Source organism: Accipiter gentilis, unplaced genomic scaffold (genome assembly GCF_929443795.1).
Source record: "Accipiter gentilis unplaced genomic scaffold, bAccGen1.1, whole genome shotgun sequence".
NCBI lineage: Eukaryota > Metazoa > Chordata > Aves > Accipitriformes > Accipitridae > Astur > Astur gentilis.
Genome location: NW_026060952.1, coordinates 855,783 through 873,536, shown reverse-complemented (window position 1 = coordinate 873,536; position 17,754 = coordinate 855,783). Strand labels below are relative to the sequence as shown.

Genomic DNA, 17,754 nt, shown 5'->3' with positions numbered 1-17,754 from the left:
TGGAGGGTCCAAAGGCCTCTTTTAACAGCTGAGGGCCTCCCCTGGAGTGACCCAAGCCCTCTCTTTGGGACCAAAGCCTCATGTCTTGGGGCCCTATCGACACCAATAGGTTCCCCTCCTTTGCAGAGCCCAAAGGGTCACGTGTAGCATCTCCCCCACCATTTTTAGTGCCCAAAGCCTCATCTGGAGGGCCAAACTCCTCATTATTCTGGTCCAAACCTTTTGGCCTTTTATGACCCATAGCTGTTCTTTAGGGCCCACAGTTTCACTTGGAGGGTTTAAACCCTCAGCTTTAAGGCACAAAGCCACACTTTTAGGCTCCAAAGTTACACTTACAGGGCAGAAAGCCTCGTTTTCCCTTCCCAAAGTCTTAGTTTTGGCTTCCAGAGCCCCATTTCAGGCTCCAAACCCCCATTTTGAGGGTCCACGGGCTCCCTTGCAGTTGGCAAAGTCTCCTTTTTAGAGCGCAAGGCCACTTTTTTAGTTGCCGAACTCCCATTTTCAGTCTCCAAAGCCTCATTTTTAGGATCCGGCCAGTCGTTTTCAGGGTCCAAGCCACATCCTGAGTTTCCAAACCCTCATTTTTATGCTCCAAACCCTTCTCTTAGGGCCCAAAGCCTCATTTTGAAGGCCAGTCCCTTGTTGCGACACAGACAGGACTGTCGGGGGATGCAACAGGTCTACGGAATGCCTGACAGTTCGAGAACAGCACGACCTTGAGCAGCTTGTAGTGTATCCTTGAAAGTCTGGGAAGATCCAAGAAGAGCGGTACAAAAACAAGATAGCGATAAGAAGAACCGTCCTGATGAACTCGCCAATCATGCAGTTAGTTACTAACTAAACCAATCATATACTAACACATACTCCGAAGTAGGGGATAAAAAGGTGTGTTAGAACAATAAAGGAGCCATTTTGCATGATCTGTTACTTGTCGTGTCCGTCTCTACCGCGACACAGGACCACCAACGGGCCTGGGTAGGAACCCCAAGGCCCATCAGGAGGTCGTGAGGGGACAAGAGAATAAATGCACAGAACAAGGCGCAGCCTTCAACAGCGCCCACCTATGGGACTCACAGAAGGCATGAATACAGCTTTACAGAGCTGGACCAGCCCCTCCAATAGCCCAGCCACAAAGCTTTCTAAACAAGGCAGAAACATTGACTCCTTTTCTCGTCCCTACTTAAGATTCCCTGTAGAACTGGGTCTTGGCCTGACCGAGGCTGTAGGAGGGAGGAAGACGAGGGAAAACTTTGCAGGGAAAACACCCAGACACAGTATGGCCTGGCATCAATAAATGTAGGCACAAGCAAGCCCTTGGGAGCAAACTCTTTATTCTCTGCCTGGGGGAGCTGCCTGGGGGCTCTGTGGCCCTGGAGCCGCACACCTCCTCAGGACATCCTCCACAAGGCTCCCAGCTACCGCCCTCTTCAACGACTCGGGCTGCACGGGCTCCTCCGGGAGAAGCTTTAAACGCACTGGTCTGTGCCGTGCTCCTGCCTGGGTAGGGCGCTTGGGACCCGCTGGAGGCATGGGCTCTCTTGGAAACTGGGGGCCCGTGGAGGGAAGGGTGTCTGCGGTGCTCCCTGGCCGGAGTATACGCAGAGTTTCCAGTGCAGGCACTGAAGACCTTGCTGTGGCTCCGGAGGTGGAATCCCTGGACTCCTGAAGGCCTTCTCTTGGCCGGCGAGCACCTTGCGCAGCGCCTCGGCGGAGAGGTGGGAGGAGAGTACGTGAGCTCTCCTCTTTGAGTTGTCCCGCTTCCTCCGAAGGCGTGACTATTGCAGGGAGGCTGAGAGATGGCAAGACTTCCCTTGGTTGAAGCTTCTCCGATTTTTGCTTGGACTTCCTTTCTTCCTCTAACTTCTTCCTCACCGTTTCCAGAATTTCAAGGACAATGGTTTTGGCATACCCGATCAATTCAGCATCCAGCTGCTGAACTCTGGAGATGGTGTTTTGGATGCTCTCCTTGGCAATCTCACGACTCACTCGTGAGACATCAGCAGCCTTTTGCAGTGGTTGCAACACGGGCACCTTTGCTCTCTTGCTTGCTTCTGGGATCTGCCGTTCCGATGCTCTGGCTGGTCCTTGTCCTTCTGTCACGCCTTGAATCTTCAGGATCTCAGAAAACTGACAGCGGAAGTCCTGTTCAAACTGAGAAGCTACAAAGGATGACAAGGTGGAGCTAACACTTTCAACAGCCTCTTTCGTCCTTTTGTCGATAGAAGACTGTGAAGATGCTCTGTCGGAAGATGCTAGTTCTGCCTCCCTCCATCTCTCTTCTCCAGATTTGCCTGCTCGGCTGGTTCTTCCCGCAACAAGCTCTGACAGCTTCTGCCTGCCTGCTGGCCCAGGCTCGGCTGCCTCAGACGTGCTGGGCACCAAGTGCTCCCCAAAGCTCTCCAACACGTTCGCCACAATCTCTTGAGCCACCAGTCTGATCTTGTCCCGGCGATCCGCAGAAGTGTCCAAAGGCTTTGGCCTTCTGGCACTGGCAAACACCCTTCCACGGACCTCATGGGGAGCCTTCCTTAAGACGCGGATGGACTGATCCAGCACCTTCACCCGCTCCAGCACCTCCTGGACCATGGTCTCAGCCACCTCTTTAAGCTCCTGGTCTTCTGCCAGCGTAGCCCGCAGCACCGTAGGCTGTATGCTGTTAGGCGCTTCTTCTCCGGCACACGCTGCAGACTAAAAGGAGGAGCAGTTAATGAGTGAGTGGGTTCCTTCACCTCCCTTTGCTTTCCTCTTCCTCCTCACAGGACCCCTGCCCAGATGAGTCCCTAGCAGTCAAGCTGGAAAAACTCTGGTTTCTCTGTAGGCCACCTGGCACACGGAGGTTTCTGGTCTCCTGCGGCCAGGAGCCAAGTGTTAGGGGCACCTCTCAGAATCAAGCAGGTGCCATTTTGCTTAGAGCAAAGGGCACTGTAGCCCCCCTGGACCTCAGAACCAAAAGCAGAGGGAAAGCTGTCGAAGGTACTGGACCAGGCTCTTCTGCCATGGGTCCCAGCTGCCCTCTATCAGGGTGCCCTGTTTGCCCCTTTTCAGGGCCGAATGCCAGGAACGGCTGTTCTGAGAGCAGAAAAGAAAACGATCCTTCTTCTTGAGGCACTTGGCTGTTGTCTGCCAGCCCAAGGAAATGTCCTTGGGACAGGAGGCAGCCTGAAGTTCCACCGCGGGCTGCCAGCCTCGTGCAAAGTGGGGAAGAAATTGCGAGTCAAGCACAGAGCCAGGCAGCAGCCGGAAATTGTCATTTGCTCTTTTGCAGCTTGACAGCCTGACTGCCACGGCAGAAGGAGTTTAACCCTTCACCCCAGCATGGATAGCACCCCACACTATCCAGAAATGCTTCCCAAGTGGCTGTTGCAAGGGATGGAGCCGGGCAATGTTTAACGGGACCCCCGCTAACGAGAACTGGGCAACAGCAGGCTCTCCGCTAAGCTCATCAAAGACCTCCTGGAAGAGAAAACCAACCCACGAATGGCCAAGCACCGGCACTGTCAGGTTCAGGGACGCTGCATCTTTGGATGCAGAAGTCTTTGGACGAAACCAAGACTTTTTCAACCAGGCGCGAAACCAGCACCATGGACCGTGCGGCCACTAGTGCAGCAGGTTTGTGCTAAATGTGCGAGTCCCTGCTCAGAAGTGGCCACTGAGAGCGCCCAGGCACACTTCTGTGTCAGAAAGGGCTAGTGCCTCGTGTCTGAGACACAGGAAGGCAAGCAACCGCTTCTTAGTCTCCGACAGCCACCCTCAAACAAGGACACGTCGCACACTGGCCAGGCACCACCTCCTCAGTGACCAAGCACCCTTCGCAAGCCCTGAGCAGCTCTGTGTGTGTGGCAGCGTCCTCTCCCGAGTACCAGGTACCAACGTGCTGCCGCAGAGCAGAGGCAGCCCCCAGCATCCACCCGGCTCCTACTCACCGGCCTTCCTTTGAGAGCGGACTTTTCGGAGCTGCTCTGCATGCCTGGCTGCCTCCTCTTTCCCAGCTGCTGCTGCTGCTGGCACTTGGCCTGCTGGAGGAGGCGTTGCTCTTTTTCAAGAGCCTCCAGTCTTTCCATCGGCTTCTTGGTCACAGTCAGATGCCTGTCAAAAGAAAGGAAGGCAGCTGAGAAGGAGCACCTCTGACCGTCTTGCCCAGGCCATTTTCTGCTCGGCCACTCCCATCACCCTGCTCCTGGTTACTTTGCTCCAGTAGTCCTCCTGCCTGTGCAAGGCTCCAAACACAGACTGCGCCAACGTGACTGCAGCCCGCACCAGCTCCTTCCACCACTGGCCTTTGTTTACTCCAACAGGAGGCTCCAGCACTTCTCTCAGGGACCAGAGGCCCCCTTGAAGAGCAAGCGTTACTTGGCCTTTTCTTACCTCTGCCTCCTCTTCCTCTCTCCACCTGGCAAACTCTGTCTTTGCTCCTGCGGCAGCCACTCTTGCGGGTGAGAAACGTCAGTCCCTCCCGGCAGTTTGGAGGCATCCTCTGATTGGGCCAGGTCTTGCTGAAGCTTTTTCTGAAAGGTGACATTGGGTTGTGGCTTGCTGTTGCCTGGACAAGCGCTCACGCCCCTGCACGCTGAGGCACCCCGCGGACCCAGGACAGCGATCCGCTTCAGCCACGCGACGAGGGCAGAAAAGAAATGCTTCCCTCGGGACTCCGCGTGCTTGCACATGGCTGTCCTGCCCATGCCCACCCCTGCACCCTGCGCTAGCTCAGCTCACAGCCCGGTACTCCTTTCCCTGCCACAAGACCCGGCCCAGCAGCACAGCCCTCACCTCTTCTGCACTGACCGCCTCCCCTCCCCGACATGCTGCAAGTAAAGCCCCAGCCCTCGGCACTGTGCCGCTGACCGGTGCCCACAAACACTCCGCTTTGCCTACCTCCTCTCGCATGAATGTTTTCTCTGCCTCCAGCTTGAGCGTGGTCAGATATTGCCTGTACTCACTGAACTCCTTCAGAGTGCAAACCACCTATGGAGAGACGAGGGGAGAAATCCCCCGAGAACTCTCAAGCCAGCTCCGTAGGCTGCCTTCCCCAAAACAGCCCAACCCCAGCGGCGGGAGGGGAGATGCTCCTCTGCACACCCTCCCCTCCCCTCCCCAGTGGCAGGGCCCCTGACTCCCCCCCAGCCAGGGCCGAGCGGTGCTCCTCGCCTCAGCACCGGGCCTCGCACCGGCTGCCTCGACGCTCAGGCAGCGCGGGGCAGCCGGAGAAGAGCAGCAGTGGGAATTGCCAGAGGGACGCTGGCGCTACTTCTGCTCCCAGGGAAAGCAGCCCCACAGCCCTGTGCCCTCCGCCAGCAACAGGCGGCTGCAGCAAGCGCTCTGGGAACCCCGCTTGAGGAGGACTGTTTTTATCAGCCCGATACCCAAACCTACTCTGCCGTCACTGGTGACGTAACCCTCTCTTTTCAGCCTCTGCAGGTTGTCCTTGCGTTTGTGGTAGGCCCGCAGATGCGGGTCATGCAGGCTGTTGTAGTCGGTGCTCAGCAGGCGGCAGTATGGATCTCCCAGATTGAAATAGCCAGAGGGCTGGTGAAGCTGTGAGAGAGATTTTGCACACTATGAAGGAGGAAGGAGAGAGCAGCAAAGGGGTGCCAGGCGGTACTTGTGAAAAAGTAAAGGTCCTTTGAGGACCAACACTCTCCTCCATCCTTCTGAAGCCACAGAGGACACCACAGCCGGGCTGCGGGGTCAGGCTGGGCTGAGCTAGGCTGGGCTGGGCTGGGGGAGAGAAGACAAAGCCCACCAGCAAAGTAGGCATCTTAGGCCAGCAGAAAGAACTGCAGACCTTGCCAGTCCTCCTCTTTGTCTCTGCACCAGGGAGCCAGGAGCTTCCCTCTACTCCCCAGCGCTGCCAGATTGAAGGGCTGTGGCGCCCACTGTAGAACAGGCAGCCACAAGGACTTCTCTGAATGACGGGGACCCCGTAAAAGAGGAGAGCTCTTCTACCCCTTTCTACTTCCTTTACCTTTTCCCCCAGCTTTGTCCTGCAGAAGACAGGCTTGGAGCCCGCGTGCACAGGGATCTTGACCCCAAGGGGGAGGTCCAGCAGCCCAGGACCTCCTTCTGCCAGTGGCTGTCTCCTGTTCCCGAGCTAGAAAGAGGGAGACACTCATGGGCACTCAGGCACTATCTCCATATAAGCCTCCTGCACGGCAGCTGCGAGAAAGGCTCTCGGAAGACTCCAACCAAGGGGAGCGCCCAGAGCGGCCCAGGCAAAAGCTGCTCTCTCCTTCCTCGCCCCCGTCCCCGCAACTCCCGACCCTCCCTCAACCCACGTCTGCGTCCTTTCGCAGCAAGCCCTCCCACCTGCTTAGCCGTAAGCCAGGCTGGGCAGAGAGGCAGGACTCCCTGCAAACTCTCCCCAGCCCGACCACCTTGGGATCCCTCCCAGCTACCCAGCCATGTCCCAGGCTCCCGGCCTGAGAACTCTCCATCGGCACACTGCTCACCTTTCCCCCCTTCCCCACTACGCTCAGCAGTGCGTCCACGTTTCGGACGCCAGCAGTGAGACGGTGCTCCATGGCTCCTTCCAAGAGCTCTCCTGGAGCTGCGACCCTGCGCTGGCACCTCTCGCTCCAGAGGCACCCAGCTGTGGCCACCACAGCCGGTCTTCCAGCAAGCGCTTATATAGAGCAGTTGCACATTGTTGCATCATTGCATTGCTGCATCATCACGTTGCTGCACCACCGCATTGTTGCATCATCGTCTTGCCACGCCGCCGCCCAGCCGCCCCAGGGCCCACCTGCAGGCCCGTCTGGACACGCATGAGGGCCACCCGCTCTCGCTGACCCTGCTTTGAGCAGGGGGCCTCCACTCGGTGCTGACCTGCTGCCCCTTCTTCCTCCTTCTACCTCTTTTTCCCAGCTTTGGCCTTCAGATGGCAGGGCTGGAGCTGGGCCACCCGCGGGCGGCTGCTGCTGCACTGGATTTGGTAGACCATTTTTAGACCATTTTCCTGTCACGGGCAAAGCAGCCTCAACTTGGGGAATTGCACCGAATTACATTTTTGGCCCACTGCCCTCAACATCTCCTTCCCGATTTGCGTCTTGAGAAACACAGAGGACAAACGAAGGATGCACAAAGCCCCTCTCCTCCCCTTGCTTCAGCCCAGACACCTCTCTGTCCCCTCCTCAGTCTCCCCTGCCCTCGTTTCTGCTGCGCGTCACCCTCTGCGACACCCTCCCAGTGCCTCCTGGGAGGTGATGGGCGGCGCAGGACGTTCTGCAGCGGTGCAGGGAGCACCTCAGTGCCGCCTGCTGCTTCTGACCCATCAGCTTCCTCCCACACCAGTGACCTCACCACACCCCAGCAATGTCACCTGCCACCGCACCACCCTCTTGCTTGCCTCTGTCCTCTGCCTCTGGTTCTCACAGTCCCTGCCCTCCTCCTGCTTCCCCAAGGGGCTGAGGAGCTCAGAGCTGGGGCAAAGTGGGCACAGCGCTGCTACAGAAACCTGCTGCTGGTGATTCGCGGGTTGAGGCCCCCATGGAAAGGAGGCACTGTCACCTCTGTCAGGAAGAAAATACCCTCCTGATCACCGCAACACGCTCACTCACAGCCCACGCTGCACTTAGTGGAGAGGGACCAGAACGATCCATGCATTGCCTCTGACACTCAAACGGTTTTAACACGGACCTGACTCGTGTTTTCCTGACCCTCTTGCAGAAGGGGAGAAGGAGCCGCCAGCAACCGCAGCCTCTGCATCTCCAGACCTCGCTGGAGAACGCACTCGGCACTTGCTTTCTGCAGAGACACCGCTTCCTCAGCAGCGGGGGGACGAGTGTGAGCCTGGCAATATATAAAACAGTAAAAGCAGGGGCAAGCCAGTGTTACTGGTCAGCGGGTCCTGCTGCCCCAGGCTCTAGGCAACAGAGCAGCCAGAGCACTCGGGTGTATCGGACTGTAAAAGTGAAAAGGAAGAAACCTCGGGCAATCTGAAGTTCTAGGCAAAATGACACCTCCTCTCTGAATCCACAAAGACCCTATCCATGGCTTTTTTGTCCTGGCCAGGCAGCATAAAAAAAGAAAAATAATTAATTAAAAGAAGCCAAGAATATTAGGCAGAACAGCTTATCTTCCAGGATTTTCTAACTTGTAACCTGCAGACCCACGCAGATGCCACTGCAAATGCAGACACCATTGCAACTACCAGCTCAGATGCAGGTACCGTTACAGATTAAGATACCACGGCAGAGGCAAAGGCCACTGCACATGCAGATACCACTGCAGAGGCAGGTACCACTGCAGATGAAGATACTGTTGCAGCTAGCGTTGCACACATACCGTTATGCCAAACTTTTTCTATTCCAAGATTTTGTAACTTGCATCCAAGCTCTGTGCCCCCCAGAACCATCATCTCCATCTTCTCCACCATCTCCTCCTGCCCTCAGCCACAGAAGGAAGTCTGTCTCGATAGCTTCAGTAATTTGACCAGAAGAAAGCACGAAAACGTGTTCCTGTACTAAGGACGAAGGGCAGGAACTTGGGAGTCATTTGCCTTTTGTTACAATCATTAGGGATGCCCGTCCTTGCTATAAGAGAGATTCCCTTTGCAAGAACCAGATGGCATCTCTCAGGAGAGGTTAGCTTCTAGTTCTAACTCTTGACTATTTTCTGACCTTCCTCACCTTTTGGAGCTGGGCCAGAGCCCTCTCAACATCAGACATCGCTTTTTGGAGTTAAGCAACAGTAACCCTGAGTTTCTCATGTCTACTCATTTCTGCCTTGCTCTCCTAATCCTCGAGAAGGATGCAGAAAGACTCTCAGAACTGTGACCTCTTTGTCTGGCCAGCCCAAATACATTGATTACAATACAGATTCCTCCTACATGGTCTATTTGTGCTAACCAGACACTTAATTCACAGGAATATGAAAGCAGCTCTTCTCAGGAAAAAAAAAACAACAACCATAACCAAACCCAAAACCCACTACAGATGACCAGAAGCGTTAGCTTTCAAACTGGCATTGTTTGAAAACAGAAACACTCTGCCCAGCCACAAACGCAAAGGAATAAATAAATTCGGTGTGCTTTTAGTACATAACATCAAGAAACAAGATGTTCAGTTGTGTGTCACGGTTATTGGGCCCGTTACATTGCCATGTTCACATGCAAACAGAGGAAGAAAAACCCTTACAAACCTCTCTAAAGTGGATCAGAGGAACAGCCACTCTCACAAAGATTGCTCCAGACGGAGTCAACAAGATCAACCAGGAAATGCTGAGCAAACGCCCCAGCTGCAGTTTTCTCGGAGGGGTCCTCCTGTTTCTGCAGCGTTTGCATCGGCTGGCACTCGCAAGGTGCCTTTCGAGACAATGCTGCATGTCAAAATTCAGCCTCTTGTTGGTACGTCTTTGACCTGGATTTGGAAGAGTGACCACAATGTACAACTCATCAATCCACACAAAATCAAGGACACCAGTATTTGCATTCTCCAGCCCCTCCAGTCCCTGTGTAAGAAAAACAAACAACCTCCCCACCATGTTCCTGTGAAGAAGCGATGGGCCAAACTAATCCTCTCCTGCTGCCCTAGCATGCACTAGTCTAATTAGACATTGTTTTATTGGGCTTGCAGAGAAAGAGAGCCTTGGGACAAGCTGAAGGCTGTCCAGGATTTTCTGCACTTTTCAGCGTTTACGTTTTATATCCAGTTTGGTGTAAGTAAAGACTGAAAAAAGAAATGGAGAAGGCTGATGAATGGTGAGTAAGTATTACTGTAAAGGTGGATAATTATTATTAGAATGGTGACAGTTTTGTATTAGAAATAAAATTATATTATGATAAATAAACACCTTTATGAAGAGGAAGTCTTGCCTTTCCTGTTGACTGCTAATTGGGTATAGCTCTTATCGTTGCCTGACTACTTGGAAACCATGAATGCACGCGCACCACAAGTCATGTCTCGTTATTTTGGGAACGTGTTATTTCCCACTGAGTACCAAGATGACAGCTCTTAATTGTACGTCCCGAGAGCAGCCTCCACTGACTGTCCCCTGCTGCGCACCAACACCAACAGCACTGTGCTCTCCCCTGCCCATCTCCACGCTCCGGCGGAGCTCTTCACACACCCCTGCCCGGGCCATGCTGCCTCAAAATTCCTGCTGTGCTGCTCAAGGCCATGAACACCGTCACGCTACAGCTGTACCCAGATCACTGTTCCTCATTCTGAGCGAGTCTGCCTGTTCCTGTGTATTCCCACCTGTCTACAGCAGCTGTTGCCTTCTGTCTTGTAAGCGTTTTGGAAAAGTACCCTTTTTTTCCTGAATACCCTCTTTGACCTCACTACAGGACAGGTCCCCAGTCCATCACCACGGCTGGTAAAGGCTGTAGCGATACAGAATTGCGCAGGGATGACAAATACCCAGCTGTCCAGCTCACTTCAGTTGTTTAAGACAAGGCTTTTGGCTAGAACACAGTCAAGAAAATTTAAAACCTAACACTCCCATCTGGATCGGCAGCTCTTTCTTCATCAGTTCCTTGCATTTCTCTCATTCCTTGGGAGTACACAGCAAGACTTTCCTCATCAAAAGAAGCAACAAAGATCAGTCACAAACATGCACAAGACCGGACATCCACATACTTGCTGCCTACCCAGTAACAGTAGCAAGGCCCTGCCTATACACAAAGATTAAATTAACGTACAGTTTTCCTACGCAGGAAGCAACTAAGGATCAACCGAATACAACCATCTGTTGTTACCTATTTGCACAACAGGCACATGCTGCTTCAGCTTCTATCTTTCAGGCTGTTACCCACGAGAAAACGGAAGCACGTTTTATTGCAAGAGGAAACCTTCAATTGGAAAGCCAGGTCATGGCCTGGTTTGCCTCTCGGTGCACGTATCTAGTGAACAGCCGAGGAAACGTTACACGAGCAATGAGCAAAGCAAACCCAGGACACCTCAAGAGGTCCCGTAACTACACGAGTCTGCCTTTCCCTTTCACCCCAGTTCCCAAAGCACCAAGGCAGGGGCAGGCAGGGCACTCATGCGCTCAGCTCACACCAGGGAGGCTCACACTCAGCTCTGTCACCCAGGCTTAGCAACAACAATTTCTGCTCTCATCTGGGGCTTAGTCCACGTGTAGTCATACGTGTGAGTTATGGCCTAGCCATGGTGATACTGCTCAGTTTAGGGTTAAACATGAGACGTTGTCCTTTAAGGAGGACCATTAATCCATAGCTTCACTAGGCAAGCCTGATTACTTTGTATAAACTATGCATGCTTTGCTGAGGACCCTTGCAGAGGCACCACGAGACAAAGGTCACCTTTGTCTCGGCAAGAGGAGGCCGAGGAGGAGGAGGCAACACAAGGAGGCGGAGGCAACACGAGGACACAGCAGGACACAGGAGGTAAAGCAGGAGGAGGCAAAAGGAGGTAGCAGGAAAAGGAGGAGGAGGAGGAGGCAACAAGAGGCAACAGAAAGCAAAAAAGGAAGAGACCACAGGATGCCAGACGAGGCAACAGGAGGACGAGGCAACAGACAGCCACAGGAGAAGGAAAAAAAGGAGGTAAGAGGAGGACGTAGCAGGACACAAGAGACAAAAGAAGGAGGATGCAACGGGAGGCAAGACAAAGAGAGAAAGAAGGAGACAATAGGATGCAACAGGAGGCAACACTAACAAAGAGAGAAGTAGGCAACAGGATGCTCTAGGTGGCAACAGGAGAAGGAGGAGGCAACAGGAAGACACAGCGGGAAGAGAAATAGTGGAGGCAAGAGGGGGACACAGCAGCACGCAGGAGGTAGAGAAGCAGGAGGAGGAGGCAACAAGAATCAATAAGAGAAGGAGGAGGAGGCATCAGGGTGCCACAGGAAGCAACAGGAGGCAACATAAGAAAAAGATGAGGCACCAGGGAACACGGGAGGACCCCAGACGTAAACTAGGAGGAGGCAAAAAGGAGGCAAAAGGAAGGAAAACAGGAGGAGGCAACAGCATGCCATAAGATGCATGAAGAAGATGCAGGATAAAACAGGTCATGGAGAAGGAGTTGGAGGAGGACGAGGAGGATGTAGGAAACAGTGGAGGCAACAGGAGAAATGGGAAGCAACGTGATGAGGGAGAAGGCAAAAAGGAGGCAGAAGGAAAAGGTGTCTTTGTCCTTCTCGGACCTCCTCTTGCCTTTTATTGCCTCCTCCTCCACTTGCTTCACGCTTCTGCTCTTGCCTCCTGCTGCCTGCTCTTTCCTCCTCCTCCTCGTCTTCCTCGTCCTTTAGCCTTCTTTGGCCTCATGTCGTGGTTTCAGCCCAGCCTCATTAGACAAGTCCGAGGCTGCTACCTGGGATCTCTGGTCCTTATAAGAAAAGGCCAAAAGACTCTAGGAGACGTCTGGAAGGAATCACAGGGGATCCCGGAGGGCACAGGTTCCTCCAAGAAAGAAAAAAACCTCAACAGTAGCTTCCTTGGAGGAGTCTGAGGCTTCTACCTGACACCTTAGGTAGGTAAAGCAGAGGACAGAAGACTCTGGGAGATGCCTGGGAGGAGTCTCAGGTGGCTGTTGGAGTTGAGAGATTTCTCTACAGGACAACAAAAATGTCTCGAGCTACTTACTTGGAGGAGTCTGGGGCAGGTAGCTGGGATCTCCGGTCCCGAACACGGAGGTCAAAACATTCTGGAGACGCCTGGGAGGAGTCTTGGGTCGATCCCAAAGAAGAGAGCGCTTCCTGCAAAAGAGAAGAATCATCTTGGGTAGCTTCCTTGGAAGAGACTGGGGCTGCTACCTGAGGCGGTAGGTAGGTAAAGCAGTGGCTAAAAGACTCTGGGAGATGCCTGGGAGGAGTCTCGGGTGGATCCCGAAGAGCAGAGCTTCCTCCAGTGGAGCAAAATCATCTTGGGTAGTGGCACTGACGAAATCTGGGGCTGGGCATCCCCTGGGAGGCGTGACCAGCCTGTGGGACCAGGAGGCAGGTCTTGCTCACGTGCTCAGGGAATAGCCGATCCCAGCTCTGGGGTCAGGAAGGAATTTTCCCCCGGGGCAGATTCGCACTGGGCCCCGGGGGTTTTTTGCCTTCCTCTGCAGCACTGAGCAGGACCACTTGTCAGGGCTCCTCTGGTCCGTTCTGGCTAGGTTACTGCCTGCTGCTCGTGCACCACGAAGATGGCCTCTCGTGCCCTGCAGCTGGGGGGAGGAAGGCTTTTTTTCCCCCACAGTGGGCTAGCAAGTGTCCCCAGGGGTTTTTTGCCTTCCCCTGCAGCACTGAGCACGGCCCCTCGCCAGGGCTCCTTTGGGCCGTTGTGGCTAGGTGCCCGCTGCTCATGCTCCACGAAGGTGGCCCTCGTGCCCTGCATCCGGGGGGAGGAACCTTTCTGACTCCCAGGCCGGGCTCCAGGGGATGCTCCCGGGGGTTGCTTCTTGTCCTCTGTAGCACTGAGCACAGCCCCTTGGCAGGGCTCCTCTGGGCCCTTTCGCCTAGCTCCCTGCCTGCTGCTCTTGCACCTCCAAGGCACCGCTCGTGCCCTGGCTCTCTCGGGCTCTCTTGCCCAGGGCAAGTCTGGAGCGGGAGCGGAGCGAGCTCTGCTCTTCCCTTAGCTCCATTTCCCCAGGGCTTCTGGCTTGGGCAAAACAGCCTGTGCTTGGAAGGGCTCCAGGCTTGCTGCCCCATCGTGAGCTGCCACTTTTTGCCTCTCCCTGCATGCAAATCAAGCGCACGGCCGGCACGAGAGCGCCTTTCGTGCATTGTTGGCCAAGAAGCACAGCGGCGCAGAAAGTTGACGAACGCAAAAATACGCTTTGCACCTCTACCTCTCATACTGTGGAAAATACCCCACGATACCACACACCTCCTCCTCCTCCTCCTTCTTCTTTTGTGTGTGGTCGGTCCTGATCCTCATTCTGCACGTTCTCACCCTTCAGGAAACAGGGACTGCTTGGCCTGTATTCCTCCTGCTACTTTTTGTAGCTCTGTGACTTGCCTTTGCCGGGCTGCAAAGGATGTTTTCTCAAGCTCAACTGAAGAATGCATCAGCCTGCTCCTGGCTACACAGGCACATTGTGTTAAGGCTTGTGAGCATCGGCTCTGAAACAGACTCAGAAAAATAAAAATAATAGCCTGTTTCCACTTGCAACCTTTGTGTTATGTGTCCTTCAAAGTGCTTTTGGAGCTGAAACCCTCCTGGTGTTTCAGGCAAATAACTGGTCTCATTGGTATTTGACTCATGGTGAGCACAGGGAACAGAGCAGAGTAGAACAGAACAGAACAGAACAGAATAGACTGGAATAGTTCAGCTGGAAGGAACCTACAACCATCATCTAGTCCAACTACCCGACCATTTCAGGCCTGACCAAAAGTTCAAGCATGGTATTAAGGGCATTGTCCAAATGTCTCTTCAACACTGACAGGCATGGGGCATCCACCGCCTCTCCAGGAAGCCTGTTTCAGGGTGTGAACACCCTCTTGGGAAAGAAATGTCTCCTCACGTCAAGTCCGAACCTCCCCTGACAGTGTGGTAGCAAACGTCCCTTGGTGCCTTGGTAAGGAACGGTGAGGAAACCGTGCATGCTCTCTACATCTCTGCAGAGTTCCTGCAGAGGGAACCAAACCCTGTCTTTCACCTCTGGCATCACCACAACCAAAGGAATGTCTGTGCCCTAGATGCCCTTATTTACATAGTCTGAAGGTACAGATCCATTTTGGCACCAACGCACAAAATGGCAAGGAGACTACCTCTCTTCATCTTTCGGTACTCAAAATAATAAATCCTAAGGGAAAAAGGAGACTTGCCAGGGTTTCCGATAACATCTGAACATCTTCCCACAAACTGAGGTAGGCAAAGAACTCTCAGAAAGGTTCAAGTCACAGGTCAGCTGTGGAAGTTTCACCCATGGCTGAAGCGCCTTTGGTATCCCCTAGAAACACGGCCAACAGGTGTGTTTAATAGAAAGGCTGCGCAGCTGGGTTTCAGTGGGACAAGGGGATGTGACGGCAATAGCAGCAATGGGCTATTTTGACAGTTTGGAAGAGCTGCCTGGCCTTTGCCTGGCTGGGCTTTGGTCACGGATCCAAATGGTCCACGTCTGACTACGATCAACCTTTCCTTCCACCACACCGGGGTCACCTCCGCGCACTTGTTTCTCAAAGCCTGGCTTACTTCCGTGGCGGGCTGTTGGCACCCACCATCCAAACCTATGGCTCTGGTTACACTTTGGCTTGCCTCCAGGCTGCGGCTGCTGAAATCACCCCCTTTACGCCCCACGAAAAGGGGTTGTGTCCAGCCACATCAAGTCCCTGCTCCTCCTGGCTGCAGGGCCGCATAGGCTTTAGCTCTGGCACAGAGAGGGGACGGCTAATAGGGGCGGTCTCTGCGCTGCACGCTTGGTTCCTGCCATGGCCCGAGAGAAGAGGAACAGCACCAGGCTTCTCCTTGCAAGCCGAGTGGCAGAGGAGGCGCCAGGGACACCCAGCACCTGGCCCAGGGCATGGCCGCCAAGGGCAGGGAGAAACCCCCGGGCCTCCTGGCCACAGCGACAGCCCGTGGAATGATTGCCGGAGGTGACTTGTCGGTATGACGCACGCCCCCCGCCGCCCCTTGAGGGAAGGTGAACCTCCAGGGAGGAACGCAGCGCACACCTAAATGGGGTTCCATGGGAGCTCCCCAAGCAACGTGACCTGCAACTTTAGACGTCAGCAACACCAGGGGAGCTTGGTACGCTGACTCTGAAAAGTAACACGGAGGGTGGAGCGGAGCCAAGACCCCGTGGCCAGGCTCTGTGATTGCAGGGATAGGGAACCGGGACGATAGGAACGAGAGTGGTTGGTCCCTGCATTGAACCCACTGAAGCAAGGAGGTAACACAATGGGGGTTCTGTCGAGCTAACGCCCTACTTCTGGCTTATATCACACATGCCCAGTTCTGGGGTACTCACACGCAACAGCAGGTCTTTTTGGTGAACTCTGCTCATTATAATGCCAAAACACACCTCCACCCCCAAAGTAACCCACCTCCAAGGTGTGACCACCCCCCCACTGAGCACGCGCTCTGAATTTTCTCTAGCGTATACCTTTATAAGCAAACCGAGAGAACTTTATACCAATCAAAGGAAAGGTATGTATGACTAGAGTCACTCAAGCTCCACCAAAAAACTCAGAAAATATAAAAGGGCTTAAGAGAGGAGAAATGTCAGGGAAGACACCATCACAGACAAGTCGGGAGGACATCGCTGACTTCTGGGATCAGTCAACGAGCTGAGCCTCTCTCCCCACCCGCCATACGGATGCCTATCGCGTGAGATTCGAACACTCGGCTGTACCGAGTGCTTCCTAAGGAAACTTAGAATTCTTCAGAGCTCTTTTCTTTCATCATTTCATGCGCTTGTAGGCGACTGTATTGCCACCTGCACGTGCTTTGCAGACAGTCTATTTATCACGGGCAATCCAAAAGCACCTGTACCGTTGCTTTAATAAACTGCGCTGCTCATTTATCTAGTCGTGATAGTTCGTTAGTGCAACCAAACTCCCTAAGTCTGGTCATTCTCGTGCGTTGAACGTGGCTAAGCTGAGCGTACAGTGCGCTATTAAGGGCATCCCTCATCGTGATAGCTCAGCATATTGAACGCGACCGCCCTTAGAGCGTCAAATTGGACATCGCTCAGAAAGAAATTAAACCTAGCCGTCCCCAGGCCCTCTGACATCTGAGGATAAGCTGGAACGCAAGGCAGTTTATTTTCTGCCAAACTTCTGGACTCAGTAACGCCACACAGCCCGCGGGGCCGGCACCCCAAAGGCCTTCCTCCCAAGGATGCTGGGCCGAGGGGCGGCAGGCAGCGCTGCGCACAGGGGGCCCCCTCGCCCCCCACCCCGTGTCACAGTGCCACCACCCGGCAACGCAGCAGTCACAATGCCCCGGGGCACTATAAAAGGGGCAGCCTCCCCTGTCCCACTGCCAGTCTGCCTGGCAGGCGGCCCAGACACATCCCAGAGGAAGTCTGTGAGGAGCCGCTGGAATTCCTTGCCCAGTGCTGAGGGAGGAAGACCAGAGGCTGGACCAGGCTGCTGGAGACGAGAAGAACCACCAAGCCCTGGAGGTGCCCGAGGCCATCAGGCTTGTTTGGATGGGGAGCTGTGGCAAGACCAAGGGAATGTCTTCTTGAGGAGCACTGCAGAGCTCGCCGTCCTCACTCCCTGCGGAACCAGTGGCAGCAGCTGTAAGAAGTGGGATGCAGAGATGTTGCCAGGGCTCCCAGTGCTTTGGAGCACCCGCTGGTGGGCCGAAGGCGTGGGAAGGATTCTTGCCCCCAAAGCTGATCAGGCTGGGGGCACTTGGCTGCTCTCGGAAGCCCCAAGATGGCTCCAGGTTCAGGGAGAACAGGGCTTGGGCATCCTTTGGGGGGCCTGTCCGGCCTGCAGGACCAGGAGGCAGGTCTTGCTCACACGTGCTCAGGGAATAGCCAATCGCCAGCTCTGGGGTCAGGAAGGAATTTTCCCCTGGCGCAGATTGGCACTGGGCCCCGGGGGTTTATTGCCTTCCTCTGCAGCACTGAGCAGGACCCCTTGTCAGGCCTCCTCCGGTCGATTTTGGCTAGGTTACTGCCTGCTGCTCATGCAAGACCTCAGGTAGCAGAACCAGACTCCTAAAAGGAAAATACCCTTGAGGTTTTTTCTTTTTTGGAGGAAGCTCGCCCCTTTGGGATCCACCCGTGACTCCTCCCAGGCATCTTCCAGAGCCTTTTGGCCTTTTCATAGTGATCTTTTCTTAGGATCTTAGGTCCGTAAAGTAGAGGTCAAAGATCCTGGGAGATGCCTGTGAGGAGTCTCAGGTGGATCCCA

The 17,754-nt window shown here is 54.4% G+C and overlaps 2 protein-coding genes across 2 annotated transcripts in view; both read right to left on the bottom strand.

Moving 5' to 3' along the window:
* Positions 1–17,754, bottom strand: part of LOC126037137 (electroneutral sodium bicarbonate exchanger 1-like) — a 630,736-nt gene that overhangs the window by 57,745 nt on the left and 555,237 nt on the right. The window lies entirely within an intron of this gene.
* LOC126037134 (trichohyalin-like) lies at positions 827–7,696 on the bottom strand. Its single transcript, XM_049797383.1, has 9 exons — positions 6,447–7,696; positions 5,963–6,088; positions 5,371–5,532; positions 4,873–4,962; positions 4,366–4,505; positions 3,924–4,086; positions 2,133–2,688; positions 1,731–1,985; positions 827–837 (listed from the first exon to the last, which is right to left on the bottom strand). Exons 1-9 carry the CDS (start codon positions 6,516–6,518, stop codon positions 827–829), a joined length of 1,575 nt encoding a protein of 524 aa, XP_049653340.1. The 5' UTR covers positions 6,519–7,696.

Bases quoted from the DNA above. Each gene is read 5' to 3' on its own strand.
- LOC126037134 (XM_049797383.1), bottom strand. From the start codon at position 6,518: ATGGAGCACCGTCTCACTGCTGGCGTCCGAAACGTGGACGCACTGCTG. The intron at 2,689-3,923 runs GTGAGTAGGAGC...TCCTCCTTTTAG, and splicing joins CCGCTCTCAAAGGAAGGCCG to TCTGCAGCGTGTGCCGGAGA. The intron at 1,986-2,132 runs GTCAGTTTTCTG...ATGTCTCACGAG, and splicing joins GTTTGAACAGGACTTCCGCT to TGAGTCGTGAGATTGCCAAG.